General features: G+C 34.0%; 1 protein-coding gene across 3 annotated transcripts in view; it reads left to right on the forward strand.

The window, feature by feature from the left end:
• NFATC1 (nuclear factor of activated T cells 1) overlaps nt 1-13,097 on the forward strand; it is a 201,418-nt gene that overhangs the window by 131,479 nt on the left and 56,842 nt on the right. For all 3 annotated transcript variants that reach the window (XM_051970558.1, XM_051970556.1, XM_051970557.1), the window contains exon 8: nt 3,788-3,920. In XM_051970558.1, coding sequence (XP_051826518.1) covers nt 3,788-3,920 — 133 coding nt within the window. The remainder of the gene's footprint in view (nt 1-3,787; nt 3,921-13,097) is intronic.

Raw genomic sequence — 13,097 nt, forward strand, 5'->3', positions numbered from 1 at the left:
TTTACTTTTTTTTTTTTTTTTTTTACTGATTTTACTTTTCCAATGCTTCTTTAGGCTCAAATGCCAATTTCTTTCAGAACTATACTGAAAACAGGACAGAGAATGTAAATTCAGATCCCACTTTTGTTATCCATTGCCTTTATTAATGTTGAACAAACCCCTTGAGTTCTCTGAGCTTTAGCTTCTTCAAGTACAAAATATAGGGAATGGCCTGAGTTACCTTTAAAGTCTCTTCTAGCTCTAATGCACAAACCTGTGATCTTATATATACTGGGACCAATCCCTGACTTTACTCATACAAGTAACACAAGCTTACTTTCTCCCTTACTTTCATATATTATTCATCTCTATGTTAACCTTCTTATATAATTACAGCAGTTCTCAGCTTATTCTTTATAGTAATGAACAAGTCACCATAAGAGTAAATGTTGAACTAATATTTCATCCACTGTTCTGAATCATTTGTATTGAGTTCTAATGTTATATTTTTCAGTCATATCTGACCTCACTATTTGTGACCCCAATAGGGGTTTTCTTGGCAAAAATGCTGGAATGGATTGCCATTTTTTTCTCTACCTCATTTTACAGATGAGGAAACTGAGGGTGACACAGCTAGTAAGTGTTTGAGGTCAGATTTGAACTTAAGATGAGTCTTCCTGATTTTAGGTCTGGAACTCTTACCAGCTATGCTGCTTACCTGCCCTAGAGATGATATTAAGAAATCTCAAAGAGTAGGTGCCTCAGTAAAGGAATAGTGACATCCATCCAAAGGCTCAATAATTACTGCCAGGCCAGTGATTGTGTCCTGATCACACATGTATCAAGGGAATTTGGTAGTAAGTAAAGGAAGCCATAAACATAGAAAATCAAATTCTATTGTGTGTAGCTCACTAGCTCTTTGTGCCTGTGTGGTTGGACTGTGGAAGACATTGGAAGCTTCTCTTCATCTTCTCTTCCTTTGGAAGCTATTGTTTACTGTACTTCATTTACTAATGGGAACTCATGCATGGTGTTCCTTCAGCTGATATGCAAAAAGATCAAACACTATATGTATGTGTCCCTAGAATTCTCCATCTTTCTATTCCTCCAAGTCATTGTCTACCATCTCTGCTTCTACTTTCATATATCCAGGTTAAGCAAATTATTTTCTGTTGCAAATAATCATAACTTCCTTCTGCTATTTTTAGTAGTCTGCCCATTCTGATTTTCAAGTATAAGTTGTCTTGTTTTTTAAAGCTAAGATAAATACATATATTCATTGTTTTTGAAGATCCTTTCACTCTTTTCTATGAATGCAAAATGTCTTATTTTTTTTTCATTTTTCCTCTTGATTGTTTTAAAATAAATGTGATATATTAAGTATGGTAACCAGTATTTGTGCAGCTTTTTAAAGTTTGCAAAGAGCTATCTATCTATCTATCTATCTATATATATATGTATACACACACACACACACACACACACACATATAAGTATGTATATTAATTCATTTGATCCTCACAAGAAACCTGGGAGGTAGGTGCTATTAGTATTCCCACTTTACAGATAATGAAATTAAAGTAGAGAGTGGTGATTTGCATAGGAGTCTACAGCTAGTAAGAAGTTGAATATAGATTTGAAATCAGACCCAGATTTAGTCCATTGCACCCTCCTAATGTCTGCTTAGAATCAGGAAGAATAGGTGATGGAAATTCCATCTCTGGCTTCAAAGTTTGCAGTAACCATGGGCAAAGTCATTTAAATTTTCTGAGCCTCATCAGTGAGGAAGTCTGCAAATAGTAGGAATGTATGGTTAGTAAATAGGGTTTTAACTTGTTACCATATATTACATTTAATTGAAAGAGCACAGTATTAAAAGTACATTGACCTGGATCTCCTCACACCATCATTTATTATATGAAATAGGGTAATTGCTTTGGATCTTTGATTCCTCATTTGCCAAGAAAGGGGATGTGTTCAGCTTTGAATTTTATGATGCTTATATGTTTCTTAAAGTATATATTCTCTGTACCATTTGACCAATGCTTCCCATCTTATCTTTGATAAAGGGAGCAAAATATTCAAGGTGTGGTTCTATTAAGAACTCCTTTAAGCCCAAACAAATTTAACAAAAGAAGTGAATAGAAGGGCTTTTTCTTAAACTTTCTGCTCCTCTTTCTTATTAAAAATTAGTCATGTGACATGACATCAAAGATACTTTGTAGAGACAGCCAAATGGCAGCAACAATGAGATGCTTGATCTAAAATCAGGAAGACATAAGTTCATCTCCTGCCAGAGATAGTACCTTTGTGGCCTTGGGTTAATCATCTAACAACATCTCAGTCTCAGTTCTTTCATCTGTAAAATGGGTTTAATGATAGCACCTACCTTCTAGATTTGTAGGGAAGATCAAGTAAGATAGCATATCTAATACATTTTTCAAATGTTAAAGCAATATATAAATGTTAGCTATTATCATTACAGATGACCATTTATCTCAGAGAAACCAAAAAGTTCAGTGGAAAGAGCACTGAACTTGAATCCCAAATATTTGGATTCATACAGTTATTCTGTCACTGAGTTTTAGATAGGGATTAAGTGACTTAAGAAGGGTAGAACTGGACTAGAAAGATCCCTGCTCTCTTAATGCCCAGACCATAATTTTTTTTTAAAAATTGTATAATATTAATATTGCCATGGTATCTCTAGAAAGATGTAGTCAATTTGTTTAAATTTTTGTGTAAAAAGATGGCCATATTTGTGATCAGCCATCTTCCACGTAAAAATTCAAGAGCCTTTGTCAGACCTGTGGAAAAATACTTTATAGTGCTACTGTCCAATATTTTCCACTAGTAAATACCAATATTGGTTATATGTTTTTTCTTTTTCTTCACATTGGTTTAGGAACTGTAGATCTAGAATAAGGGAGATTCATTCTGAGTCCTCTTAAAGCATATGGCTAAGGTAGTAGGAAGAGAAATCTGATGGGTATCATAAATATTCTCAAGACTGTGGAGTTATGTTTTCTTATTGTTTTTTTCTTTTTTTTACTCTCCAAGTACTTAAGACAGTTCCTGGTATATAAAAAATGCTTGATTAGATTTGTCCAGAAATTGAAGCAAAGAATTAAGACCATGTGGAGTTTTCTGTCCAGCATATTGTTAATTCCAGATTATATTTCCCCCCATATAGATCTTTTGACTTGTCACCATTCATTCTAAAATGATCCCTTACCCATTACTCAGCAAGTAATATAAATTAAGTGTTGATTAGTCTCAACAAAACACAGATGAATAAATATTCTGATATTGGGATTAGAAAGAATAATTGAGGGATAGCTCATCATCTAACATTTGGTAGTGATAAATAGTAAAATAATATTTTAAAACTTGATAGTGGCTGGTGTATAGAAAGTGCTTAATAAATGTTCCCTTTCCCTTCAAATTGGTATAGATCTTTGATGTCAGCAACTCTTTTGAAATGTGTCTTAGAAGATTGCTTAGAGGCACTTAGACACCAATGGCCTTGCCCACAATTACATAGGCAGTACAAGTTAAAGGCAACGCTTGAATTCATATTTTCCTGAAGGCAAGACTTCTACTCCATTCTATCATTCTATTTGTTTCCTCTCTACTTCCCTTCACTAACAGGGACAATTAGGTTGTTTTATTCTTTTAAAGAATATCTTCATGAGAATTTCAAAGGATCATATGTAGACATATTCTAATTATTATTATTATTATTATCATCATCATCATTGGTAAGATACTGATTGGTGCCTTTCCTTTTGTATCATTCTCATTTCAGAATTCACTGGTGGTTGAGATACCACCTTTTCGCAATCAGAGAATTACCAGTCCTGTTCAGGTTAATTTCTATGTCTGCAATGGAAAGAGAAAGAGAAGCCAGTACCAGCATTTCACCTACCTTCCTGCAAATGGTAACAATATATTTCTAACATTAAGCACTGGAAATGAAAGATTTGGATGTTTTTTCTAAAAGATGTAGAAAAAAATGGAACACTTCATGAAGTTGGTGCAATACAATGTAACCTGTGCTACACTGGGGAGTAAAAACCTATGTTTCAGCCTGCTTAGCAAGACAGTCTCCTCAATTTCCTCTGAAATGCAGAGGAAAGTGTATTTTCCTTTCTTAAAAAAAATTGTTGGGTGTTACCTGAGGGAAGATTGCTGATCTCTCTCTCTGCTGGTGGCCTCCAAATATATAGCAGACACTCCCACTCTACTCCTTGCTTAGCATGAATTCTCTGTGCCCTTCAGCAGTCATAAAGCTGCTGTGTGTATAAAATTGTATAGATCTTTAAGGTGGAAAAGAAAATACTTATAATTCCTTTGTAGATGCCGTTAGAAATAAACATTTGTTATAATGTCTTAAGGCCAATACCTTATTTGGTCACTTTACTTCAATGATGATTTTATGTTCATGCTAATATTCTCAGACCCAGTCATTGGGTATTTAATGTCACTTGTAATGGGCAGAATTTGAGATGGGAGAATTTTTTGTGTAATCAAAACATGCCCTTTCATTGTTGATTGCCTGTTTTAAAAGACTGTAGATAGCCCTTTTGAACTCCCATAATAGCAATTAACTCATGAATTTTTCAGGGTATATATTTTAAGAAAATACGAATTTCTTTGACTCCTAATAACCCAGGAAGTGGCAAAGAAAGGGAAATCACACAAAAAATGTATATTCCCAAATCTGTACCTATTTGTGACCACTTGTACCAAGGCTCCTGTCAGCAGGAATGAATCATGTTGATTGTGTTGAGCCTGGCATTCATCCATAGGGTCAAAATTTCTAGTTTTTCACTTAATTGAGTTAAAAATCTTGTATTCCACAAGGGCAGTTTATATTTATATAGCCACAATTATTTAACATCTCAACTTTGTGTATCTTTATGTTCTGAAAAAATTTAACTGTTGTCATTTTAAAAAGAAAGGCACCCTAAAACTCATTGTAAAAGCACTTAGCTCTCTTAAGGAAATCTCAAGAATACTGCAAGGGCATTTTTGTGCTTTGAATGTTAAATGGTACTTAAAGTGTTCTAGCTAAGAAGAAAACCCTAACATCTCTATGTTGATTGAACAGTTAGGGCTAAGTGTTATATCAGACAAACATCAGTGAAATCTTCTATGATTAGATTGATGCGCTTTTGCTGCAGAAATATCACCAAGATAGTGTTTTGAAAAATAGAAGAAAGGATGCATGTGACTATCAGCATGTTGACATTTAAAAGATTTCCATGGTTTAATTTGTTCCCTTGTCCCTTTAGGATTTATATGACAGGGAGTTAACTCATAATTTACAGATGAGTTAGACATTCTTGGAGTAAGGTACAGCATATCTATGTAAATGAAAGTGCTCTGCTTTCCAATAGCTTTAAAGGATTTGTTCTTATCAAAGAGAGAGTGTGTTAGATACAAAATGAAACACTGAAAAATAAAAGTGAGTCTCATAAGAAGAGATTACATTTGGAAAATGGAACTAGAATGGAAACCATTTTTATTTTTATACTCTAATCTTGGGAGTACATTGCTATGGCCTTAGGTTACACTAGGATGTCATGAGGCTTTCAGACTTTAGACTTACATTCAGTGGATGTAGTACAGAAATAATGGAGTGACTTCCTTAGCCTTTTTTGTGCCGGTGATGGGGAGACCAAAGTGTTACATTGTTAGACCTAATGAAAGTAGAAGCCCTGGAGTTCTTGGATTCAGAGGTCCAGCCACAATCATACTATTTTTAGTGGAACTGGACTCTGAACTGAGAATTTTGATCTCAAGAAGCACCCACATGTAGATTCTTTCAAATTGGGTCATTTTAGTAATGTTAATTATGAAACAATTACCATCCTTCTTATAGGGTATAGTTGGTTTTCTTTAAAAAAAACAAAATTGTTGATAATGACATTCTCCCTTCCTTTTTTTTTTTTTTTTTTTTGCTAGGTTTGCCTACCTCAGTTTATTTATATATGCTTCATTTTTAACCATAAACTTAAATATTTGTCAATGACAAAAGCTGAAACATAGCTTGCTAATTTTTAATGTGTTTTTTAAGTGCACTTGGTGAGTTAGGTTTGATAAATCAATCCTAACATCATAAAATATGGAGTCAAAATGTAGTTAAAGTACAATCCCTTAATGCTCTATTGATGAAGAGGCTTATATAGAGAAGCATGTAAAATTTAGATAATCTAGTAGATCAGAATCCTCTGAGATTTTCCTTTAAAGTAAAATGTTAAACCTTCTTTTAAAGTAGGTATAACTAGGGATCCTGTTATTGTATTTCTCCTTTCTCTTGTACCCTTTTTTTTCTTTATTTCCTTCCTTTCTTCCTTGGTTGGCAGTATTTTCTAGCCTGAGATATCATCACTAGACCAAGAACTAGGCCAAAACAGTAAGCTGGTCAACACAGATGTGTTGTGAACACACTATTTGTTATGTCCCAACTCTCACCAATTCTCTGTTTAATATTAAAAAGAGAAACTTTCCTTCAAAGAACATCAGTTCTTAAAGGTAACTCCATGCACTGGCCAATTTATGTCACTGATATATTGAAAGCTATTTAATGCTAAAACCTTTATACTACTCAGGTGGGGACTTTCACTGCCCTTGGTTAAATGCAACCTTCTTAGAGTTTCACAACATCGTGGAATGAAAGTGTGGAAAGTGTTTTGTTTGCTTATGAAAATGGTGAGTAGGGCTCACATCTCTGTCATCAGCCTCCTCCACTTCCTGTCTCAGCTCTAAAATTATCTTCTTACTGCTTGGCAGCAGATAAACACAATCAGCAATTTGCCCACGATGACATTTAGCTGCCACACCTCATTTTCATTCCCCATGTCTTGTGCTGGCAGCTCACTTTCTACATTAAAATGTTACATTGGTAAGATTGAATGAAAACAAACAGAAATGCAAAATCCTTTTGAACTTATGGCATAACTTTTGATTTTAGTTGGTGGATCTTTGGGTGGGTTGGCTTTTAAAACCAAATGGATTCTTCCACTAGAAGATGATAAAATGTTTAACTTGAGCAGAGTCACCTATTGAATGTACATTAAAGGGTATGTGTATTTCTGACTGAAAGTTTTTTACATTCAACTTCTAGGGGAAAATAATCATAGCATAAGATAGGAAAAAATGGATATCATGACAAATTTTTGCATGCAAAGAACATTTGTATTAATTTTTTTTAAATTGTCATTGTTTTCCTTAAGAATACTAAATACAACCTCTTGAAAGGAAATTTTCCTTGCCACTTAGTCATAATTACATAGACATCATAAAACAAAGATTCTGCCAGAAATATTAACAGTTCTGAGAAATTATTTTAATGCTCTTGAAATTTAGAATTACAAATATACAAGAGCTCTAATATGTGGTGAGGTCTCAGAGGAGTCAAAGGTTTGAGTTTGGGGAGTATTTAGCTTTTGAGATGGAAATCTTGTGAGATCATTTTTTGGGACCTATCCACATCTACATTGTTCTTTTGAATATTGAGTTACAAACTCAAAGACTCATGGTCCACAGTTTCAACGACAAAGATTTGGAGAATCTTAACAGATTACCTTTATCAGGCCTTTAAAAGTAGAAAGATAGGCCCTTGAGTGGACAGGTCACACTCAAAAGAGGTCTCCTAGCTAATTTGTAATAATAGAGTATGACAAAAACCCAAAAGGCTTTAGAAGCGCCAAAATTAAAGGACGTGCATTCAGGATAAGCACCACTCATCCTAAAAGAAAGTAGCTTCACTGTCCTTCTTGATCAATGACAAACTCAATACAACATATTTACTTTTATACATATAATTAAGGAACTTGTTCATTTTGCTATTTCACTTTTATCATAGATGAGAATCAATTGTCAGAATAGTTAAACCAATAAGCAAAAAAATTTATCTAAAATGAGACAATTTTAAGGGATGGAATTCTTGTTTCGCTGATGGTGAATTTTGACAATCAAAGATGGAAATATATCATTTCAGTCATAAATGGTAGTGGTACCCTTCAGTGCCCTACAATGCCCTTCCTCTCTTCTACTTCTCCCAAGAAGTACTTTGAGAGAAACTGAAACCTTTCCTTACATAAAAGAGATCCCACTGTGTTCAGATTATTCAGGTGGAAAGATATAAGGAAGGAAAGAAGAGTAGATCTGGAATACTAAAGGGCTTGGTTTGAATAATTTTATTTTTTTAAATCTGTATGAGAATAAATCACTTCATTTTTTTGAGTCTGTTTCCTCATCTATAAAATGAAGAAATTGGACTACCTGGTTTGTAAGAACCTCTTTGATTCTTAATCTCAAGATTTTTGAAGGCCTTTGGAGCTCCATAACTTATAACTACATAGAAGAGAAAATCAATATCTCCAAGATAACAATTTTGCCTTTCCCACTCCATAGGATCAGGGAATATTCTACATTTCCCCTAGGTTCTCCAGGTTCCCTAGAATCTGGTATGTGATAGGTGTCTAATAAATACTTATTGGATGAATAAATAGCAGACTTGCCCATTTGAATTTGTAAACAATTAAGATATAAAAATGGCATTACAGAAGAGTCTTCTGAAGTTTTCATACCTGATTCCATAGAACTTATGTTCTGGTCCTTTTGAAACAGCTTGCAGACTCAAGAAATTCACTTTTGGTCATGTTGTTCAATGTACTAACCAGTGACATATCTTCTAGTAAACAACCATCAATGTAAATGTTCTGAAGTGGCTTGTCAAAAAGAAACTATCAAAATAAATAATTGGAGTTTGTAGTTGTAATTATAGAACAGTCATTACACACTGAATAAATACAGCACATGGTGCTGCTAGCACACATTATTCTCCTTGTACCCACTGAGTCATTTATAGCATCTTTGGGTTTCATCTTTTCCATTTTGCTTGTCTCCCCAAAAAAAGTCTTTTTCATGGATGTCTTAATCCCAAAATAGAATAATCCAAGCACTCTAAAAGATTAACTGGCTTTAAATGTTCATTTACTTACCTTTTGTGTCAAAGAAATAAAGTAATGGATTCAACTGGAAATGCTTTGGTGATACTGCTTCTCCCACCTCTGGGTCTCAAACCCAACTTCTTTCAGATTAGACACATGGTCATGGGATGCTGGAGGTTGTGCCCACAAATATTTTTCTGATAGATCCAACTTTCTTCTTTCCCTTTCCTCCCTTTTTCTTCCCTATTGTTCAGTTCTTAGATAATTGAATATAATAAAGCATTTCTTTTTAGGCCAATAGCATCAGTACATGGAGAACTGGCTAACTCTGGGCAATGTTTCTTTTCCAGGTTGAAACATCTTTCCTTGAACTGAAAAAGTTCACTTTTGTGCCATGTACTTTTATAACTGTTTTTAGGCAATTCCTTGGTTGCATCTTTGCCTTTGACATTTAGTACTGTAACTAAATCAGCCATGACTGTGCATGAATCCTGTTTCCCATTAAAATGAAAAAAATAAGTATCAAAGCATTCATTTGAATTGGGACACTATATTCTTTTTTTTATAGCACAGGAACACAATATTTTTTAAAATATCATAAAGAAAAGATGCTTTCTTGTGCTCCCTTTTAATACTCTCTCATTCTGCCAACCATTAATGTTGAAATACTTTCCTTGATGCTTTTTTTGTGTCTATGGGAAGAGTCCAATATCTTTCTAGGCTCACTAATATGTAATAAAGGATTATTCTAATTTAAACCAATTTAAACACAGATAGACTCACTGTATAATCATTTTCTTAAATGGTATCAATGAGTATAATTTTATATTCATGATCCAAGTAAACTAGATATTGGGTCCAAGAAGTTAATTTGACTTGCCCAAAGTTCACTAGTTAGGAATATACCCATGAATTGTTTATTCTAGTAACTACAGACTTCCTGAGATGTATCTCAAAAAACCAAATTCAATTCTATACTTTGTATGATGCTTATTTTTCTTTTCTTGAATACTTGACAGAATTTTCATTCCAGCAAATATCTAAAACAAATGTGTAGGCCATGATTGTACCTGCCCTTTAATGAATATGTGGGCATTGGCTTATGGAGGAACAATTTTCATATAAAAGAACATAGAAAGGCTTTACATCAAATAGAAGAACATATAGAGACTTTACATTAAACATCTGGAATACCAAAAATAAAACTTAGATTTTGCTGCTCTGGTAACAGAGATGATACTTGTGGCCAGTTCATGATACTGATCACAAACCGATCTAATCATGCCTATCCATATGGACTCATTGTTAGGGTGGCTCAAGGAATGTACTGTCCATGCTTTTGAAATGATAATTTTGTTTCTTTATATTCCTTTTGTTACAATCCTTTGAACATTATAAAAAGTAATGGATTCTGCTTTCCATCTCCAACTTTCTAAGTATTAGACTTGAACTTATAAGTAGTAAAATATATATATTGATCATATCAAAGATATGTTGTCTCTTTCATACCTCTGGAATATTACTTAGTATTTGAAAAGAAACAAATTATTTAATAAGTACAAAAATTGCTCTAGAGCATGTTAGAACCATTGTTAAATTTCCTAAGAGTTGTTATAGATTTTTTTAAAAAATTTAGTTTAGTAGATGGACAAAGAAATAAAGATAGAGGCACAGTTTTTAAAATAATTCAGAATATTGTACAAAAAGAATAGGCATAGGATGATTATATTTACTAGTCAAAATTAGAAGAGAGTCTAGATATTATAAATCTGAAAAAAAAACCTATCCCTTTCATAACAAGAGACTAATATTCTCCCCTACCATTTCTTTAATTCTCCATATAATTTTATCTTTAAAAGTTTTTGGCAAATTGTTTAGTCTTAAATAGAGTTTCCTTCATTCATTTTGTTTGAAAAGTCTGTGGTTTCTGTTTGGTCTATGTATGCTGAATTTGCTGTCAAGTGGTTTGGTTGACATGAATCCTGATTGGATGATGGGAAAGTTTCTGGGTCTTTGAGAAGAGTTCAGTTTAAGAAAAGGTTTCAGAGATATCTATATGACATCAAGAAAAGTCAATAAAAGAAGTATTCAAATACTTTCAAAATCCCATATGCTTCATTTAACACTAAATTCTAAAATACAGGGAAAGGTATGTAGAGCAGAAAAGACAAATTACATACTGAAAGATGAGTGTTCTAAACTTGTGAGGGAATATAATAATGAGATCCTAGTTTGGGGAATGATGAGCAACAGTGAGTCTGTTTCCCTGCAGACTGAGTGGCATGTGGGTTTACTGGGTGGTAAATAGAATGGGCAGAGAGGGATATAATAGCAAGGAGACTGAGGGTAACCACAGACTATCCAGTGACCCCTTTATCAGACCTGCTCAGTACCACTGAGGGAGCAGGGGTATTATTTTAAGCAATCATGCTGGGCAAAAGCCATCAAAAACAAAAGGAAGTGTGAGTCAAGAATAGCTGAACACCCAAGATGCCTATTCATTAAGTGTGTGTGTGTGTGTGTGTGTGTGTGTGTGTACAAGCAGTGCAAGACAAGTCTCAGTTGAACAAATCGACAAAGATTTATATACTTCCAGACAGAATAAACTGCCCTTTTTCTTACCCTATTAAGTGTAGTCACTTTCCAGTGAGCATATTTGAGGAGTTTCTTGTATAAATGTTTCTTTGAAAAAGTACATTCTCACCCCCCTCCTCAAGTCACATTTCCCATATGCTGTAACTTACTGGAGACTGCACCCATTGTGGCTTTTTGTGCCCTCTGACCAGAGTCTAACTAAATCTTACTCTTCACAGCTGCTTGGAAAGAAAGCACACCCTCTAGGGAAGGATCTTTGAATCATACTTAGTACAAAGTGGAGGTTTGGCAATTATTTGGAGAAATCTGATCAGTGTATCTTTTGGCCTTGGTTGTATGCTTTGACCATCTCCAGCAAACAACCTAATTGGATAATTGTCAAATCTCCACTTAATTTTCTACTGAGAAGACCTCCCCAGTGAAACACTGAGTCATCTACACCTGTAAGATTGTGGGTTGTAACCCTTAAAGGATGAATCAGCAATTTAACTGATAATAGACTTGACCTTGTATTTCAACTCATAGGTCCATGGAAGTATCAGGAAAATTAGGCACACTAAATTGGAAAATATACACTTATATTTTTGTTTTTATATTTACATCTGCTTGTTACATAAATATAAACATATTTATATATGTTTTGTTTTTGAGAGCCAAGACTTATAAACTATTTCATCAGTATAGGGAATTTGAATGTGAAAGCAGTGTAGAACAAATTTTTCCTGCAACTGATAGTCTTAGTTGCTTAGAATGTTGAGAGGTTAAATTACTTGTCCAGAGTCACACAGACAGTATATATCAAGACTGGATTTAAACATGGATTTTCCTGAGATCAACTTGCTTTACCACCATATCACCCTACCTCTCATGGGGAGAGGATTCAAAAGCTAACCTCTCTAAGATCAAGAAAAGTGCCTGGTTTGTTAAATGTAATGGGATTAGCTACATTGAGACTGCATAAAGATGCAACTGAAGAAGAGGTGGAAATTTTAGAATGAGAACCTTTTTGCCTTTTTTCATCAGATGGTTCAGAAAATTAGTCAAAAAACATTTATTAAGCACTGAGGCTATGCCAAGTAATCTAATTACTCATACCTTTTCTCCATGTGATGGAAAACATTGTTTGAGTCCTGGAATTTATTTTTATTTTTCATTATAATATCTGCCTCAAGGGTCAGTGCTATAGAAACCAATGTTTTCTCTGAATTAGGGTCTTGTACTTAGGACAAAAATCTTTTCTGCTCTGCTGTAAAATGTATCACATAAAGTGACTTATCTTGAAAAATGAGGAACCACTGTCTTAAATTGTATAGGGGAATAAGTGAAGTAAAAATAAAAACCAAAACAAAACTCAGAACATTTAAAAAAGACAATCTTTGAAAGTCATCTTGTCTAGGAGGTGGTAAAAAGTGAAGTTTGGCTCTTTGAAATCCTTGAATTCACTTATCTGGCTCTTTTAGCTAGGAATGAACAATTGGCCCCTACACACTGCCTTCCCCTCTTTTCTCCATCACCCTTAAGCAACATCACCAATACTCAGATCTCAGATTTTTGAGGTCT

This window comes from Antechinus flavipes, chromosome 1, assembly GCF_016432865.1.
Source record: "Antechinus flavipes isolate AdamAnt ecotype Samford, QLD, Australia chromosome 1, AdamAnt_v2, whole genome shotgun sequence".
Lineage (NCBI taxonomy): Eukaryota > Metazoa > Chordata > Mammalia > Dasyuromorphia > Dasyuridae > Antechinus > Antechinus flavipes.